General features: G+C 38.6%; 1 protein-coding gene across 1 annotated transcript; it reads left to right on the top strand.

The window, feature by feature from the left end:
- Positions 1–250: 250 nt before the first annotated feature.
- Positions 251–18,989, top strand: LOC115020250 (uncharacterized). Its single transcript, XM_029450203.1, has 31 exons — positions 251–475; positions 1,742–1,868; positions 1,973–2,127; positions 2,211–2,334; positions 3,439–3,497; positions 3,583–3,652; positions 3,912–3,943; positions 4,033–4,075; positions 4,166–4,242; positions 4,346–4,465; positions 4,596–4,730; positions 5,015–5,231; positions 5,314–5,457; positions 5,599–5,697; positions 5,881–5,943; positions 6,166–6,300; positions 10,259–10,365; positions 13,248–13,386; positions 13,666–13,739; positions 13,817–13,966; positions 14,092–14,227; positions 14,397–14,464; positions 14,951–15,029; positions 15,292–15,350; positions 15,500–15,619; positions 15,714–15,854; positions 16,131–16,335; positions 17,005–17,139; positions 18,277–18,375; positions 18,573–18,635; positions 18,848–18,989. Exons 1-31 carry the CDS (start codon positions 381–383, stop codon positions 18,974–18,976), a joined length of 3,399 nt encoding a protein of 1,132 aa, XP_029306063.1. The 5' UTR covers positions 251–380; the 3' UTR covers positions 18,977–18,989.
- The last annotated feature ends 1,620 nt before the right edge of the window (positions 18,990–20,609 follow it).

Genomic DNA, 20,609 nt, shown 5'->3' with positions numbered 1-20,609 from the left:
CTAGAAAACAAAAGTCAAGCAGGAGTTATTTAAAATATAGTATAATGACCGTCAAAAAAATATTATTAAAAGAATAGTTTACCTAACTGCTAGCCAAAACAAGCACATAACACTTTTCATCAACTAAAGAGTTACATCCCGATTTTATAAACAACGTATCCACGGTGATAGTTTTCACTCAACGCGTTTGATAATTCAGACGACATTTGAAGGGGCCATGATGTGTGACGTTAGCAGAGAAAACGAAACTTAATGTGGGTTCGGCTGAATCGACGTATAAAGAAGACGAAGAAGCGTAGACGTAAAGAGGAACAGGCACATGTATAGTTAGTATTCTAAGATTTGCTCTTAGAGATGATAGTCTGACTGTGTTGTGTATAATGGACGTAGCTAAACTAAACGAGTATGCACAGAAAGAGCGCTTGGAGCTGAGATATGAGGACGTCGGATCTGTTGGCCCTGATCACATTAGAACGTGAGTCGCATTCATTCTCTGGTGGGATTCATGACTTTCTAAGACATGAATGCAGGATTTGAAGTTATCTGGGACATATTTAGGAAGTGAGTTGTTCGTAGTTATAGAGCATCTTTTGTTCGAGTTGCAAGATTAGTGCAGTTGGGGCTGGCTCAAATAGTGGCAGCGCCGGCTAGCATTGGCACTTTCGCCACTGACATGCCGCATCAGCTGCCGTTGTTTGGAGCATCTACTGGTGAGCTGCTGACGTTTATGTGGCACAGAGGATATGTATGTAATTTCGCACTTATTTATATGTGTTATTGTATATGTATTTTATGTTGCATGTTTACAAACAACCCCTATTCAGTTTCAAGCCTTTCTAATTTGAACATAACGTTAGAAGGCACGAGATCACCGGTGCAGCTGAGTACGCATGAGCAGCACATGTATAACATACTATGTGCCACCCTGTAAATATTATGATGCTACACATTATACTTAGATGCATTTACAGGTTCCACATTTAGTGATTCTTCCTTTTCATTGTCTTTGTAAGATATATGTGTATCGTACATACAGGACAAGCATATTGAAATTAGTTTTTTGGTATTTAACAACACAATCTTTAAAAAAATATTCACTATAACGTTACCAAGATGTGTGATATCATTAAAGTATATTTTCAGAGTGGATTGTATATTACACAGAATATTCATGACCTATCTATTATTCCGATTCTTTTTATTTGCATTTTAATGTTTATGCTGTTTTTATTTTTTAAGCTGTTTTCATTCTTCTTCAAGCATTTCGAGTTGCCCTTTCTGTATGAAATGTGCAACATAGATAAACGTCCCATTGCCTTCTTATGAATCATATGAATACAGTCTACAATACAAATTGAATTAAAATAATCAATTATATTTAATATATTTAATATGGGGTTAGGTGATCTTGTGCCTTTTTTTAAAAAAAATATTCAAATTAGAAATCCTTGAAATGATGGTGTATGGAATAACACGTATAACTAAGTAGGTAATTCCATTCATATCGTCTGTGCCACATTCATAAACAATAAACTTCGGCATCTCAATAGCAACTACCCCAAACAACGGCAGCATTGTTTCCCAATGAGGGCCTAAGGTGGTCCAACAAAATAAGTTAATAACTTCACCTGTGGGGATGTTAATCAAGTGATTCATGTCTTTGTAGTGCAACCTACAACACACCTCATTCTTTCATCATCTTGCATGTTTAACAAAGGTTTTTTTTATAATGTCTTCTAAGATTTACCGTAAGAGCATTCGTGAATGGTACGGCGTATCCCGATGGCATGGGGAGTAACAAGAAGGAAGCCAAACAGAGTGCAGCTAGCAATGCCCTGAAGTGCTTGTTGGAGGAAGCAGTTGACCGTGTAAGATTATTTAACCTCTTTATTGACTTGCATGTGTATGTTTTTGTATTCCCAAGTATAGATTTATGGCACACTTTTGTCATTATTTGTCATTATCTTAACAGACAGAAAATGCGGCTGAAGCTTCTGCTGCTCCGGTTCATCAGACAAGTATCATTCAACCCAACTACATATGTTGGCTCAATGAACATGGTCAGAAGAACAGGCTGATTATAAAGGCTGTGGAGTCAATAAGACCAGGACCAAATAATGCGACTCTGTAAGCCTCTGAACTGCATCCACATTTGTAGCTATTTTGTCACGATTTTAAAATATATTAACTAAACGTTTTTACGATATTAGATGCTGTTGCTTCGTGGTTGGTGATAAAGAGTATCCAGCTGCCTCTGGGAAAACAAAGAAGGAAGCTAAGGAGGAAGCAGCCAAGCTTGCTTATCATGACATATGTGGCAGTAAAACTACAGAGGTAAGTAGTAATACACAATAGTTTCTCCTGGCTCAATGAAAGGCCTAGAAAAGTGCAGAGGGCAGAGAGGAATTGACTTGCTTGTCATTGTCTGTAATATTGTCGTGAAAGTTTGAGTGCAAATGTTACACAAGCTGCACTTCAATCCATGAATCAATATACAATCATAGTTTGTTTTCAAGACTGGAGAGGAGAAATACAGTGGTGCATCAAGAAGAGGAAGGAAAGGTGTTTAATCTTTTCTGTTTTAAAATAATAATTTATGGTTTTCCACATGCCACCAAGTAGCTTATTGAACAGGCTATATGATTTCTGAGGCTTTTACGTAACCATCAGTTGTTCTGCTCCACGAAACCATAGCCACAGCTTACTTTCTTTTAAAGGTTCAATGTGTAAGATATGCCAGAATTTGAACTTAAAACAATGAACTAACATTATCAACAGAATGTGAAGAGGTAACAGTGTTGACGTCATGTCAAAGACGTCTATGTGTTGTGTTACAGAGATATTTACTGACATTAGCATGCTAGCTGACTAGCTCCTATAAGACAGCAGTGTTTTTTGATCAACTCTCAGAGTTTCAGCAGTTTGGTCAAATGCGTATTCTTGTCCACTGACTGACAGGCATTACACAGAAGTAAACCCAATACACAATATAATGAATACATTAGAATACAATAAAGATGCCAAACCACTACAACTAAAATATGAACATTAGAGATTGCATGGACCCAGTTTAAAAGGTGAAATACTGCCCCCTATTTCTTTGGAGCAGCTGTCCATTGTAAATGTCATTTTACATACCACTGTAACCATGTTTGTGCATGCAAACAAATTTACTATGCATCAACTTTTTTTGTTTTGCTTCCAAATGTGTAGTGTAGATAATTGGGTTAAGGTGACATTTGTTAAAACTTGGTTCAGCACCCCTAAATGAATATGGATTTCACGTCATTTTGCTTTTTTTCTTCTTAAAAATGATTAGGTTAGTTAGCGGTTAATGGGTGTCTAGCTATCGAAAGTAAAATGAACCAAAACTGACATCCCCAATCACTACGAAGCATGATACTATGTAACAGCCGAGCTCATCCTTTGTGCTTTCAGGTATCTTTGTTGTCCGATGACGGTGCGCCAGCCAGTCTGTCCACAGCACCAAGCACAACGTAAGGGATGGACTGAGAAGCACAGCATATGGTAAAGTTTGATGTTGAGAATATTCTACTAAAGTGTCTCATTTTATTCTCCAAGGGAGTCACGTGATGCTAAATCTAAAAGTGTGCCAACGACTACAAATGCATCCAGTCCTCCTGGGGATCAGGTCTGTTATTTCCTTATTTATCCTCTTAATTATGTCGTGGTTGATTTATTTAATTACCAGGATGCTTTTTCGGATTACACATGTTTTTGGTGATAAAGCAAAACGAAGAGTGTGAGTAATTGCAGCCGTGTTAGTTTAGTTCTCATCACAACATTGTACTCTGAGAAGTAAAGGTGGACTTCTTTAGGACCCTATATGATGGGATTTGACTGTATGCTTAAATATAATTGGCTATATTTTCCTATTTCCAATTACAAAGATTCAAAGTCCTGGTGTGAAGCCAAGAATAAGGTAAACCAACTTGTCAGACTCACTGTAAAGCTACAGTACATAATATTTCACATGATGTTGTTGCTGATTCTTTTATTTATTTTTGTTAGAATTGCAGCAAATTTCCAAAATTCCCCCAGAAACAGCAAAGAGGTAAGAAGATATTAATCATGTTAGTTTATCTTGTTGTTGTTTGTTTAACATTTGTATCTCTATATCGTGACTTTTGTTTTTTAAATTAAGGATATGGCCAATTTCACTGGCAAGAAAACAGAAAATAGTCCGAGTAAGAAAACAACAACCCAGTCAGTGATCTCAAGGTATGGAAAATGAAAACCTTGAATTACAATATTAGCTTGATTTTGACATCTTATATGTATTTTTACCTTTTTGCCTGAACAATACTTGTGTTCATTTCAACAGGTTTACATCTGAATTTGACTCCATAGTTTGCCTCGGCAAAGGAAACTTTGGTCATGTTTTTAAGGCAAAACTAAAACTGTTGAAGAAGTATTATGCTATAAAGATTGTCCGCTGCAAAGAGTAAGTAAAGAATGAAAGCTGTTTCATTTTGTTTCCATTTTCAAACAAGCAATGTATTGTTTTTTATTGTTAGTTTTCAAAGTGCAAAATGAGTTGAAAGTTTCATGAGCCATGTTCTTGTTCTCAATAGGATCAAAAAAGTTATACGGGAGGTGACGGCATTATCTGACCTCCATCACAGCAATATTGTTCGATACTACACGTGTTGGTTGGAGGATTCAGGATACCAATGGGACAGTGCAGACGACAGCTGCAGCTCTTCACTGTAAGACATGTCGACTAATCCTTACTGTACTGCAGTGTTCATTTTGGCAGCTAGTTTTTTAGATTTAGTCTTACTCTTGAGTTGAAAGTGCTTATTAGTTTTAGTCATTTTTTATTATTCGTAGTTTTAGTTGACGAAAACATTGACAACATTTAGTCATTTCTAGTCAAAATGTTTTTCCCATTTTTCGTCATAGTCTTCTAAAGGAACACTGCTGTCCTGTACTTAATTTGCTAAACGTGAAGGTATGTCATTTCACAGTTTTTCTGTTCCTTCTTTTGTAGGTCGACCGGTAATTCACCGGTAAAGTTCTTCTATATTCAGATGGAGTTGTGTGACACCAAAACATTAAGAGTTTGGATAGACGAGAAAAATGTTCAGAATGTGAAGAAATCTCTGCGAGACTCCAAGAGAAGAGAAGAAAGTCTAACTATTAATCAGCAAATAGTCAATGGAGTCGAGTACATTCACTCCAAGATGCTCATCCACAGAGACCTGAAGGTGAGACGAAGTGAATGAAGTGATCTGATACACCACATCAGACATGAAGCTACAAGTTTGTTTATTTCTTTCCCTTGATTAGCCTGCCAACATCATGTTTGGGCAAGATGGAGAGGTGAAGATCGGAGACTTTGGTCTGGTCACTGATGAGAACGACGACGATGCTGAGAACCTGATCGAGAGAACGGTGTACAAAGGAACCCCGTCATACATGGCACCTGAGCAGGTGAGATGTACTGACATTAACTTTAGTCTTCTGTTTTATTAACTATTGCTTATCAAAGAGAGACCTTTGGATATTTTAACACTAGTGGTGCTGTAGAGCTAAATTGCCTTTTGTTATTATTGTGCTCTTGTTTTATGACAGAAGAGCAGGAGCAGCATTTATGACCGAAAAGTGGACATATTTGCTTTGGGGTTGATATATTTTGAACTCCTTTGGAACGTTGGCCATGAAAGAAAAGCGGTGAGTTATTGAGATTCCACAATCAATTCCAGCCATTTAGCCATCATTCATTTCATTCTTTACACCTGTGCTTTCCCGACTGTGACATGTCAAAATGCCATCTGTGACATTTTGGACATCTTATCGATTTGTATTACGCCAATAACATGTTCTTCCTCCCTTTTCTCACTGCATTAATTCTAGATTTGGGATGATGTCAGAAACCAGAAACTTCCTCAAGGATTTCCACCCAACTTTCCCCTGGAGGTACAGCAGTGTTCTTTCTTTTGCTTAGCACATGAAACAATATTTTCCAAAAGGTAGGCAGTTCTGGGGTAAAGGGCTCTGCACTGTTAAAATGTTAAATATCAAGTAGGACAGATGATTTTACTTTGAAAGGTTGCCCGAGTCAGCTTGAGTTAAGTGGGGCCTCGTAGACACTGATATCATGGAGATCACAATAACTGCTCTTTTTGTTCATTGTTGCAGAACAAAATCATTCAGTCAATGCTGTGTGTGAAGCCAGAAGACCGACCTGAAGCAAGTAAACTAAAGATGGACTTGGAAGAGTGCACTCGTACACTCACAATGCTTAAAGATATGTGCCGCGACGGTAAAACCTTCTGATTATTACAAGGAAATAGTGAAACAACAGGTGAAAGCATCAGTAGTCACACACATGGATATTCAGCATCATATTCAATAATACTTTTCCTGCAAAGTTTTTATTTGCTATGGGGAGGGTCTCTTTTAATAATAATAATTAATCATGTTTTCATGAACTGATGTGACGAAAGGTATCATAATTATGTACTATTGATGGGAAAAGGCACATAACCATGTGCACTTTAATCAGAGAATTGGTCATTCCGAAGTGTAACGCATTCACTCGAGGAAAACATATTTGCCCTGTTTTTTTCTGAATTAACAAAATTGTTATCTCAGAATTGTGGGAAACGTTTTCATAGAAAAACAATTCTGCTCTGTTTTCCCGAATGAACGAGACACCTCAAAATCCCAAGAGAAGCTCTCATTTACTTCAGAGCTCGATTTCATGGAAGCAAATATGTCCGGCCTGTTACATGAATACAGTTTTAATATGGTCTGGGTTTGAGACAGTGGGAGATACACTTGTCTTTAAGTAATATAGATGGTTTTGTTATAAATTACATTGCATTGTTTCTCCAGGATCAGTTGAACCGATGAAGCATGCTTCACATAAGATGATGCATCTGAAATGCATTCAGGTTGACTCCATGGTGACTCAAGAGACACAGGGCCTCAGTTGCACTCACGTCATTCATAGGTTCCTCAGTGCTGGTTTAAACTAAACAGGCAGGACATCTTTGCTTTCATGAAATAGAGCTCTCAATTAAACAAGCTTCTCTTAGGATTTTAAGGTATCTGGTTAGAAAGACGTAGCAGAGTTGTTTTTTTCCGTGAAAACCTTTCATGGAATTCTGAGATAATAAATCTCGTTAATTCAGAAAAACAAGGCAAATGTTTTTTCCTCAAGTTAATGCATTAGGCTTCTGTACAAATCAGGGGCACAGAATCCAAATGATTGAAAGGGACAAGCAGGTGACATATCTTTCATTACTGGAACTGGAAAATGTAATAAAAAAAGTACCAAATAGGTCATTTTGGGGCCACAGGCAGTATATACCCCACACCATCAGAATCTGAGATGTGGCACAAAGTGGATTTATATCTAGGAGCATGAATATGTGTGAAAAGGGGTCTGTATGGGGGCATCTTGTGTGTAAAGTTACACGTTCCTTCCATGTTGTCTCCATGTTTAAATTGAACAAGATATAGGCTTATTATGGCTTACCATGCATATAGTATATTGAGCACTGGAGGAAACCTCTCTGGTACATCTGATTCTTAGCATCAGGTGTGATTGAAAAGGAATGTCATTGGATATATAAGAGAGATCCATCAGATGCTATTTTTTCAGTGCCAACTTTACATGTTCTATGTTACATGCTCCAAAGACATTGAAGTGACTTTTGAGCGCTTCCTTTCTGCGAATAAATGACTTGAGGAACCATTTTGCAGCATTGTTGTGCTGTAGGATTGCTGTAGCAATGTTACCTGTAAGTAGCATTAATCTTCACCTCACTAGCCATTATTACAGCACCATCATGTGTTTAAATAAACATTACGCTTATTGTGATATTTCAGTTTATGTCTACATTGCTCAATGCAGGTCTATGCATGGGTAGTTGGTTAATAGTAAGCCTCAGCTTGTTAAATGTAAACATGAAGACGACATGGAAGGAACTTGTAACTTCACACACAAAATGTCCACATATGCAACACTTTTCACACAAATGTTCCTGGTCCGAGGAATGAGTCCACTTCACCATTTTGGCTTCTCAAAAAGGAAAACAATTGCAACCTTGGCTTGTCATGAAATTTGGTATAACGTCAATCAATGACTGTGATGCTGTCTGGAAATATGGAAATGTCCATATGTATGTACTTTAGGGGACTGCCTGGGGCCCCAAAACGACCAATTCAAAGGCCAGTATTGAAAAGTACCTCCTCTGCTTGTGCCTTTTCAATCATTTGGTTCTCGTGTACGACATATCTGTGACACTACCAAATGTCATGACTGTAGGAGTTACATTTACTAAGATACTGAACCCTGAAAATGGCTTCCTGCCTGAGATGTTTTTAGGGGGTGAAAATGACAACATTCCCAGGGGCAAAGAACTATACAATTCTAATGGTGTCAAATGGCTTTTTTCTTTTTTTTTTATCTCAAATCTAAACAAGAACCTCCATCTGATCTGACGTGGAATGAGCTGAGTACAATTATTACTTTTTAACTAATGATCAGGTCCTGTTACCAACTGCTATTGAAATAATGTATTCTATGCTGAAAATGGTCAAATGTGTTTAATGTGATGTAACATTACACCCTTTGCTTTGTAATAAATAGTTTGTTATATTTTGCACAATTTGATTATTTTAGTGGGGGCTCGATAATGTGGAGTCCTCTACTGATGAACTGCTTTGTTTTTACATTAAAATGAGTCTGTATTAAGGAATGTGCCCTCGTTCCAGAAAATCTTCATGTATCAAATGCTTGTTGTACTTCATGATTATCAAATTAAATCAAATCAAATGTATTTGTATAGCCCAATATCACAAATGATACATTTGTCTCAGTGTGCTTTACAGACTGTACAGGTTACGACACCCTCTGTCCTTAGACCCTCGCATCGCACAACGTCCTAAAAGAAACCCCATAATTAAAGGGGGAAGAATGGAAGAAACCTCAGGGAGAGCAACTGAGGAGGGATCCCTCTCCCAGGACGGACAGACGTGCAAAGACGTATGTCATTGACTGTGTTCAGATATGAAGAGACAGCATTTCTGACAAAGGAATAACACTTATATGTGATATATGAGTATTTTCTTTCAAGATCAAATTGGAGTTTTGTTTGATTTTCAGATTAAGGTCTAAGAAACATTTAGAGGTATAGGTAGTTCCGTCATCCTAAACCACTAAAGATTATAAAAGGGCATCAAACGGGTCAAAGACTGTCAGGTGTAATCCTGCTTTGTGGTAGGAATAAGCAGAAGGTCACTGGTGTGCAGAAATGTGATGAGCAGAATGGTCTATTTGTGATCATGATATGTCTGTCTTAAAGAGACACTTTATGTCTCAGTTATTCGGCTTAAATGCAGTGCCCCTACGGTTGGCCAAAGTTCACCTGTGGCTACTTCAAGTGCCTAGTTGTGGCTGTGATTGTGACTGGCTGGCTATTGTTACAGCACAAACAGTAAGATGGTAACATTGGCCATGTCAGCATTGTAAAACTACACGTGACTTTCAATTGCCATTTTATCACAGCGTTATGACTAATACCATCCCCACAGTCAGATACAACCAGCCATGGCAACAATCGGAGCTCAGCCCTGCTGAGACCAAACATGAACCCTATAACATGTTTTTAAGATTAATCCTGTTTAAGATTATTGCCCTCCTTTAGACATTGTGTGCACACCACTGGACCGATTAACTCAATTCTGCACAAACTTGTGCTGCTATAATGTCTGCAATTTTGCCAGCAGTTCTTTTTTTTATTTTATAAATGGTGCAAGTTTTTAGTTTCGATTTTTAAATGTATTGGTGTCTTCATCGAACAGTTTGAATAGACAGACATTCATCAAAGATTCCACTGTGTAAAAATGTAGATAATTAAATGAAATTAAATCAAAATGGGTATCTAAACATGATAAATAAACAATAACATCCAAAAGGTCAATATACCTAAAGCAGGGACTACAGACAATAGTTATTTAAAAAGCAACAATGTAAGCTACGTTTTTCTGTTTGTCATCAGGATTCATGTTTCTACGTACAAATTGAATTCATGATTCAGATAGTCAAGCAACGTAATGTTACGTGATGACGTTTCAGGCGAGGAAATCGAAACTTAAAGGTATCTAAAATTAAACTGAATCGAAACCAAGAACATATTTACGCCGGACTGCAGCAGAGATAGGACGGTATACAAAAGTATCGTGAGCTTTATATTTTGTTTCCAGTTTTATGTAATTTAAGATGGAAAGTGGAAACTATATCGCTAGACTAAACGAGCACGTTCAGAAAACAGGATCTAAACTGCTCTACGAGGACGTTGAGTCTGCTGGTCCCAGCCACAATAAAACGTGAGTTAAATATGTATGTTACCTGTGGGTTGTGCATACCTGTGTAGATCATACCTGTCAACATGAGAATTTCAAAATAAGGGAATTTCTTTGGCGGAGTCCGTCCATACCTTCACAGCTCTCAGCCACCAGCCCCCATGTAATGTAAATGTAAACACATAAGGGACGGGAATTCAGGAAATACATGTTTATTTAAAGTATTACTTGTACAGACATGTTTATAAGATTTATTTGTTTTATTTATTAGTTATTATCATCAATTTATTGATGAGTTGTGTGGCTTTTGTTTCCCCGACGAGGACTTCCTTGCGATGGAAGAGTCTGGAAACATGTCCGCGTCACTGCGACTGAAATCAACGCAGAAGATGAAGGCTACATTATTTTTAGCATCGACATCTTTCCCTCAGCTTTGGTCTCTTGATCTGCCTCCGACACAGTTCTTGTCACACATGAAGTCATTGACAGTGTATGTTTTGTGCTTGTGCTTGGACAATGTTTCATGCTGACTAACATCGCTTATTCCGCCGTGTGCGATGCTAACATCTGAGCGGCACACTTTACAATAAGCACGAGTTTGCCCGACTCTGCGTTTTATTAAATAAGGGAAGGTCTCCTCCCATTTGTCTAGTTACTTGCATAAAGTTTTAACTTGTTTGGCAGGTACAACTGCGTCTCCATCTATCTCCCGTTCACTGTGACTCATCCATCTCTTTTCATCTTCTTCTCTGTGTTATTGTTCCTGTTTTCTTCTTCTGTGTGTTTACTGGCGGATAACGTTTTTCAGCTAAAGTTAAACATAATACTGCCACCTGCTGTACCGGAGGACACTTTACACCTTTTTTAATTAGGTCTTTTTTCTTTTTTTTAAAGGTTAGAAATACGGGATAATCCCGGGAAAAACGGGTTAGGGTTGACAGGTATGGTGTAGATACATTATCCTGGTGGTGGGAGCTCAACATCAAGGTTATTAGGCTTCTTACTGAAAAACATTTTTACATTCTAGGAGGACACACAGTAAATCATAAAACCTTTAAAATATCAGGAAACTACTTGTTGGTTAGAGACAACCAACTAAATACAGAATAAATGTATCAAAACACGGCGCTGCGGGTTCAGAGGTTCACACATTTGCCCATAAGGACTTGCAACTTGTTATTCACGGCACAAAGGCATGGGTCATTCCTGAGTCATTACTGCCTCATATATTCTTTAAAATGTGTCTCAGATTTATCACAATTAAACCATTCTTATCACATAAACACAGCATAATGCATATTAAAATACTTTTTTGGTACTTTGGTATTTTACAATGTCCACAGTGCAGTAAGTAATCAATTTCTACAATAAATATATGCCATATAATTATCAAATGATATATATATATATATATATATATATATATATATATATATATATATATATATATATATATATATATATATATATATATATATATACACACACACACACATATATATTAATATATAAGGAATAACTAGTTATTCTCTGCATCAGTTATGTCCTGTGATATGTACAATCTTTATTGGTGAAGTAAATAGTAATTGTGTTCAGGTAAATGTGAAAGAGGAGTGGTAAAAAGTTTCAAAAATGAGGTACAAGTACCTTAAAAATTGTACTTTAGTACAAGGTTTGAATAAATATACTGTGTTGCAATTTCAGCCTATGAATATAATCACAATTGAATTAGGCTGTAGTGCTGAATATCCAGGTGGAGTCCCACAGTACTTACAACATGGATGATTACCTCCTCCAGGGGTCGGCAACCTGCGGCTCAGGAGCCACATGGCTCTTTAACCCCTCTGAAGTGGCTCCCTGTAGCTTTGACAAAAAAAAACATGGAACATGTATTTTTTGTTGCACAGTGGACAATCTTTCAAAGGGAACACCTCTTATCTTGGAGTTCGAGGTGATATGACACTGAAATAAAATATATTTTTTAATATTTCATCAACTTCTGCGTCTATGGGCACCGCCTTTCCCTGCAGGTGGCGTATCTTGAGTTGCAGACCCCCGCCTAACTCTGTATGCTAACCATGGATAAAACCAAAAAAAGTTTTGGAGGAAAATAGTTTAATTCTGCGTGGACAGATACATTTGCTTTCCCTTTCCCTATCAACAATGCTGGCTTACCTGTGTGCTTGATATGTGGTGAGAAATGAGCAACATGTAATGTTGGAAGACATTTTGTGGGACATTTGTGAGGCTGTTGCGAATTGTTTAAAAGCCAAATAAATGATCACCACCTCCATGTGGATGAAAACACACTAAAACGGACATAATGAGGTGCAAACTGGCCTATTTTTTATGTTTACTCTTTTTAATCAGCTATACGTTTTTTTATTTCAAAGTGGGCTACATTTTTTATTCATTTCATTTTTATATTGTATTTTTTATTGTTTTGTGTATTTTTATATTATATTCATTTTATTTTATTTTATTCAACAAATATGGGAGGACTCAAATAGGCCTGCATAGTTCTGTGTTTAATTTATTTCAAAGTAGGCCTAAACATGCCAGTTTTTCCTTCTCTTCAAAAGAGTTTGGTGTTTTCCTTTGTTAAAACAGGTAAAAATAGCAACAGTTTATTTTATTGTCATTCTGTAATTTCATAAATGCAACAAATATAGTATAACTATATATTAAATCTATAAGCTGTGTTATCAAATATGTTTTGTCGCTCCAGACAAATCTTATTTGGTGGAAGAGGGGCCAAATGGCTCCTTAGATAGTAAAGGTTGCCGACCCCTGTCCTAGAGGCTGAATATTGTCGTGTGCCGATTCATGTAATTTAATGCACCCCAGCCCCACTAACATCATTTCAAGACTGCCTGTATAACAGTAATCTGACAATTCCTCTACAGATTCACCCAGAGGGTAGTCCTAAATGGCAAAGTCTATCCCGGTGGTGTGGGGAAGACGAAGAAGATAGCCAAGTTTAATGCAGCTAAAAATGCCCTGACAGGCCTATTTGGGAGCGAACATCAGGACTCTGATGACACAGTAAGATTTGTTGTCCTCTTTCTTAACAATCAAATTAATCAAAACACTTTATTGTCATTTAGAGATTATACAATGTACAATTCAAATGACATTTTGTTGTCCTGGCTTACTGTAAAAGTGGTCATAAATATTTAAAAGTGTGGGTTGGAAACAAGCCTCTAGTATTAAAAGTAAAAGACGAATCATAGGCCTAAAAGCGTATTTTGTTGTAGGGTGTCACATACTTAGCAGTCCTCTGTGTGAACCATCTCAAAATTGTATCTTATTTTTATTTTCAAGACTGCAGATGAGAGTAACAACTCTACAGCAGCTCAACAACAGGAGGAACTAGATCAACTTGTTTCTAAAACCAGGTAAATAAATCACAAAGCCAGTGCATTGTTTGATTTCCACTTCTTTATCAGTGTGAAATGTCACTTATTTATTACAGTGATATGACAAGAAACCTGAGTGTGAGCTCTCAGGACAACAGCTTTAAAGAGAAGAATTATATCGGATTAGTTAACCACTACTGTCAGAAAAAAAACATCTGCCATACATTCGTTAAAGAGGAGAGATCCGGTCCAGCTCATATTCCTCGGTGAGTATGAACGTTTACCTCTGTAACCTGAATAGACACTCTGCCAACTCTTGATTCATTTTCAGTTTTTATATAAAATGTTAAGATAAAGATCTAAACTATCTCCTCATTTCAAAACAACACAGATTCTTCTATAAATTAGTAATTGACAACAAGGACTACCCTGTGGCTGAGGGTAAGACTGCCAAGGAAGCCAAACAAAATGCAGCTCAGTTGGCATGGACTGCTCTTCCAGAACAGACAGACTCCCCAGTCAGCAAGGTATTTCCGGCCTCTATTCTGCTCACAGAGACTATATTTACCACAGCCTATGTGCTTTTATTTTGAAAACCTTTTACGTAAAACATTTAAGCTAGGCATTTCACTTTTCATTGACCTTTTCTTTCCCTGTGATGTCTTAACATTATGTCACCTTTTCTGTGCATTTTAGGTGTCCGTCAGATCAACAGTGTCCGAAGGTGGTGCACCATCTTTGTTGTCAGAGCCATCAACTCCACTGTAAGGCACTTATGCCGACTTCACACCAGGGAGCGAAGAAGTGTGGCCTGCGGCGAGCTGCCATGCAATGTCTATAGAAAGCTGCAGCATCAGCTGTTTTGATTCTGTGGCAAAGTGTGGCCACACTAAAAGTTGGGGATAGTTTAACTTTTTGCGGCAAAGTGCGGCTAGAGAGTACAATCAGTCTTCTGACGTGTTCTATGTTACAGCTAATTTCTTCTCACATGAAACACATCAAACGGACATAAACGAAGGAAAAAAGGAGGATACAATTTTTGGTTCACATCGGTAGTATATTATTGTGGCACACATAATGACAGAAATTAAAGGACACGCACTTCGGCGCAGAAAAATTTAATTATTGCGGCAGGCCACGCTTCGCCGCTCCCCGGTGTGAATTTGGCGTTATTGTCATAAGTAGGAGAGCAGAACATTGAGTTAAATACTGAGAAAGCTGCAGTCATGTCTCTCCTTGTAATTCCTTAGGGAATTCAATGAATCATCATCACAAAGCACGAGTCACTCAATAATATTCAAAGATTCATCAAACTCTTTCGAAGCTCAGGTCTGTTCTCTTCTTATTCTCTTCTATTCTCTTCTTCTTTTATTCTTCTAGGGAGTCTCTTGCATCGCCACAAAGCATGTCGACGGGTACAAGTAGCTCAGGAATATTCACTGATTCATGGAACTCGTCCAACGATCAGGTCTGAACTTTACAACACAATCTAAAAACTGTAATAGTTTAAAGTGTGTAAAAGTGTATAAAACTCAATTATCAGAGCATAAGTTAAACATGCTGAACCTATTTTATTCTTTTATTCTCGAAGCATGCTGTAAAAGACAAGAATGTGGGAAATAGTCAGAATGGGATATCCACCCTGTCAAGGTATGAAAAAAAACATTTTCATTAAAAAAGAAGCATGTGTGTTTTATACTGATATGGTCTTAAATCTCTCTCCCAAAAATTGCTGTACAATCAAGAAGACACTTCTATATTTATTATTTTTGCCTAAACAATAGCGTTAATCTCAACAGGTTTACTTCAGACTATGATTCCATGGAGCGTCTTGGCAGCGGAGCCTTTGGTCTTGTTTACAAAGCGAGAAATAAACTGCTGAAAAAGTATTTTGCAGTAAAGATTGTCCTCAGTGAAGAGTAAGTATGTAGTATTAAGTTTCCACTGTGCATTATGTAGTATTTATGCAAGTACTTTGTTTACTGATTCCATTTTTGTTCTCCTTTGGATCAGGAAAGCTCTTCGAGAGGTGGAGGCATTATCAGACCTCCACCACCCTAATATTGTCAGATACTACACAGCTTGGATGGAGGATTCAGAATACCAATGTGACATTTCAGCTGGAAGCTCATCTGGCAGTTACAGCTCTTCCCAGTAAGTCCCATGTACTTAACTTATACTGGCTATTTACACCATGATTCAGAGTCTGGGCCAAGTTTGCCTGCACACGGCTCTCAACACTGATGGCTAACTGTGTTAAGAACAGAAACTTGGATTACAACATTTCTGCTCAGGACTACATCTTTACGTAGCAAATAGTTGTTTACTGCTACATACATTTTTCTGAATGTTGTATAGAACCTTTAAGTCCTAACTTTTAATTTCAAGTCAGAGGAGGGTAATTTAATCATTTATCTCTTTCTTTTCTAGGTCTGCAGTTGATTCATCAGCAAAGTACCTCTATATGGAGATGGAGTTATGTGAAACAAAAACACTTAAAGTGTGGATTGATGATAAGAACGCTCAGTCTCCGCAAGACTCCAAGAGAAGAAAAAAAAGTCTAAGCATTGCTCAGCAAATCGTTAGTGCAGTGGAATATATTCACTCCAAGAAGCACATCCACAGAGACCTTAAGGTGAGACCAGACTGCCGTGTATAGCCATATGTAACTTCAGGTTTATGAGCGTCCGCCAGCGACTGTATAGAAGAAGTGGACGTAGTATTTACAATCTACAAATTTGGAAACCGTAAATTACACAAGAGAGTGGAGCTAAGTACAACTGAAAGGAAGTGGAAGAATTTGCTTAACTATTATTTTTCTGTCTTGTAAATGTTTGTGACATGAGTTCATGGAGTGTAATGTCTATTAATATTATTTTTGGTAGGATGGAGGAAGCTTCAGGTTTTGAAACCCTAGAACATAATATCACTTGTTAATGGATGGCATTTACATTGGATTTAACAGAATGATAATAAAATGAATAAAGCATTTTACTCACTGCTTTTAGTGTCTACAGTGAAGAATTGTTCAAACTGAAAATGCAACTAGATATTTTAAGGATAATGTCATATTAATTAGAGTTTTTTTGGACGAGCATAAGCCTATCATTTAATCATGTATCTCAACAAATTAGTCAAAACAGCCCTTCCCAATGTAACCACCTCCTGTTTAGATATAATGCTGGTTTCGACCACAACTACATTAATAAAATCCTTTTCGAGCTCTAAATTCACGACTCCATGTGTTACTTTGCGGGATGAGGTTGATGTTTAATTGTTTCATGTTCTGTTTTTTTCTGTAAAGCCTGAAAACATCCTGTTTGGAGTGGATGGAAAAGTGAAGATTGGAGACTTCGGTCTGGTCACCGGAGATGATGACTCTGCTATGATGGACAGAACAGAGAACAAAGGAACCCGATCTTACATGGCTCCTGAACAAGTGAGATGATCTACACTGACAATAACTTTGAATTCTTCTGTATTATTGTCTTAACAGATACAGTATGTCCTTCTATCGGGCTTAATTAGGTAGACTCCTGAAGCTCTGCCTCACCTCTCTGTACTGTTGGCAGTGAGAGAGGTAAAATTAAAAGGTTTACGTCAAGTATGTAACAACTTCTATGTCAATAGAACAAAATATAAATGTAAATGAAACTCCAAATGTAAGCAGTACAAAGGGAACTGGAAGCTGAAGCGTCATTGACCTCATGAGCATACCTAGTTAATCGTTCATGATGACCAGTGAGGTTCATGGCTGGGGAGGCACTGACTCTTTCAGAGTCAGATTTACAAATATATGAACCCAACTGAGTAGCTTATTCATTTTCTTGGCAGCATGAACATTGACTACTGGTTATTTTTCATATCTTATCTCATATCAGCATTCACACACATCAGCACACACACACACACACACACACACACACACACACACACACACACACACACACACACACACACACACACGGCCAAAAAAAGAACATTACATTTATAGCGGCTCAGAGAGTATTGGGCTCACGTGCGCCCTCTTCAGTGCGGCAGAGTACTGTCTGCCTCACCTGGCGTCTTTTCACTGTGGTTTTATGTCACATCAGCAAGACTAAATGTGTTACACACATACATTACATACATTAACTGGACTATGGAAAGTCAGGACGCATAATCAAAGTGTCTGTAAACATTATATTGCCGACATACAGAGAGATAGCAACAGGCACGCGCCAAATGCATGCGCTCAACCTAGTTTGCAAGGGATTGCGCAATCCGAGGGGAGGCTCAGCTGGTCGCTGCCTCGGCTCGCATCTCTCCTGTATCTGAACAGAGAATACGCAAATTCAGCGATTTTGACTTTCAAAATTATCATACAGAAAATGCAGTTATAGCACAGACCAGTGGACAAATATACATTTATATTTATTTTATTGTTATTTGTTTTTTTACTTTTCATGATGACGGGGGAGGCTCTTTCTGCCCTGCCTCCCCTAACTGCACGTCCCTGATGATGACTAATGAAAGGATAACGATAGGCTGCTGAATTTAAATTACTCAATAATGTGTTTGTATTTTACCACAAAAGAGGGGGACGACCTATGACCGAAAAGTGGACATATTTCCTCTGGGGTTGATATACTTGGAACTCCTTTGGAAAGTCTCTTCTGGCCACGAAAGAGTAGAGGTGAAGTATACACTATTAGTGGATTTATTTTCAGTATTGTATGTCGCAAAAGCAATGTACTGTAGATAGCAGATAATATGGAAATTCATTGTTCATCTTTTAATGTCTTTTTTTATTTGTAAAGTTCAACGGAATCGTTGTCAATTTCAGACTAACGAACATGTTCTTTCATCCTTCTATCACTGCATGAATACCAGGTTTTTAAGGAAACCAGAAGTCAGATTCTCCCCACAGGCTTTTTGCAGACTTTCCCAGAAGAGGTATATTACCATATTCTTATAATCCTTACTGATTTACTTCCCACATGAGACAGTATTTCATACAAAGGGTTTGCAGCGTTACAACAGCTGTCCATCTCTAGAGCAGCTAAAGAAATACTGTGGAGTGGAGCTTCAATGATTTTGTAGTATGACAGGATAATAGTGTTGGTACAAAGATCTCTGTAGAAATTGTTTTGTGTTGTTTTTTGCAGAACCAAATCATCAAGTTAATGCTGCGTAAGAAGCCAGAAGACCGACCTGAAGCAAGTGAACTGAAGGCAGATCTGGAGGAGTTGGCTCAGACATTCGCAAAAATAATTTTGCAAAATGTTACCGCCTAATAATCACAAGGAATTGTTGTGACAAGTCTTAGGAGAGTTTGGAAATATGTCTGTTCTCGTGGCTGTCATCTGATGAAATGGTTTATATATGATGTTATTGATATTTGTCGAAAAACGGTTAACGTACTACACTTCTTTTAACACATTGGCACTGTCCTGTCTGTACTTACAGGAGGTCAAATCATTAACCAAGCGATCAATGAACATCCTAACAAAGGGGTTGTAATATCATGGCTTTTATAATCAAGGAATGAAACATGTAATCCAATTTTATTATGCTTTTAAAAGGTAACTTTTTCATTAATTCACATATGTCCAGTTGTTTTAAATAATCATGAGCTTGTCATTTCTGTTCCACATTTTATTCAATGCTGGAAATAGTCAAATGTATGTCAGTGTTTCCTCTACCATTGTCCGTCGCACGGACCTCATCCAGCCCAGACAGCATCCCCCCAAAGCAGTAAACCTAGGGCAAACACTGCATGTATTACAGCCTTTGCTTTGTACTGTACATGTTAAGTTGGCAAATAAAATAATGGTTATCTGGGGAAGAATGGTCATTCATTAAAAGCACACACACTCTCTATTCTTATAGACAGTACGGTAGGAGTCTGTTCATTTAATCATGGACTGTCATAGATATAAACAACAATAATGGTAACTTTGAAAAGGAAGGCTGGAATTAAACATTTCAACGGAAAGACTCTCTGGGAACCATCACCTTATCGTGGTGGAGAGGTTTGTGTGTCCCTATGAACCTGAGAGCTGTGTTGTCTGGAGCCTAGTACTCCTGGTAGGGTCTCCCAAGGCAAATTGGTCTCAGGCGAGGGGCCAGACTAAGGTTCAAAACGACTTCATGAAAAAAAGGGAAAGGAAAGGAGAGACCCTGCCCGGAGGAAACCCAGGGCCCCCGTCTGGATCCAGGCCCAGAGGGAGGGCCCGACAGCGAGCGCCTGGTAGCCAGGTTTGCCACGGAGCCCGGTCAGGCACAGCCCGAAGAAGCTACGTGTTGCCTCTCATCCATCCATCCATCCATCCATCCTGTGGGCCCACCACTCATGGGAAAAAACGCTGGGGTCGGCTGCGCTGTCACACGGGTGGCAGTGATGGTCAGGGACCTCGACGGACCAGACCCGGGCATCAGAGGCTGGCTCTGGGGACGTGGAACGTCACCTCTCTGTGGGGGAAGGAGCCGGAACTAGTGCGGGAGGTGGATCGCTACCAGTTGGATCTGGTGGGGCTTACCTCTACGCACAGTCTTGGCTCTGGAACCGTACTCCTGGATAGGGGTTGGACTCTATTCTTCTCCGGAGTTGCCCAAGGTGTGAGGCGTCGGGCCGGGGTGGGGATACTCACTAGCCCCCGGCTGAGCGCCGCTACGTTGGAGTTTACCCCGGTGGACGAGAGGGTCGCCTCCCTACGCCTTCAGGTTATGGGGGGGAAAACTCTGACTGTTGTTTGTGCCTATGCCCCAAACCGCAGTTCGGAGTATTCGGCCTTCTTGGAGACCCTGAATGGAGCCCTGCAGGGGGCTCCAGTAGGGGACTCCGTAGTCTTGCTGGGAGACTTCAACGCACACGTGGGAAACGATGGAGACACCTGGAGAGGCGTGATTGGGAGGAAGGGCCTCCCT

Source organism: Cottoperca gobio, chromosome 15 (assembly GCF_900634415.1).
Source record: "Cottoperca gobio chromosome 15, fCotGob3.1, whole genome shotgun sequence".
Classification (NCBI taxonomy): Eukaryota; Metazoa; Chordata; class Actinopteri; order Perciformes; family Bovichtidae; genus Cottoperca; species Cottoperca gobio.
The sequence above is the reverse complement of the archived record's forward strand: the minus strand, read 5'-3'. Positions and strand labels throughout refer to the sequence as shown.

Excerpts from the sequence above, each read along its gene's own strand:
- LOC115020250 (XM_029450203.1), top strand. The coding sequence starts at position 381 with ATGGACGTAGCTAAACTAAACGAGTATGCACAGAAAGAGCGCTTGGAG. Across the intron at positions 17,140-18,276 it reads CTTACATGGCTCCTGAACAA|AGGGGGACGACCTATGACCG; the intron begins GTGAGATGATCT and ends TTACCACAAAAG. Across the intron at positions 18,376-18,572 it reads CTGGCCACGAAAGAGTAGAG|GTTTTTAAGGAAACCAGAAG; the intron begins GTGAAGTATACA and ends CATGAATACCAG.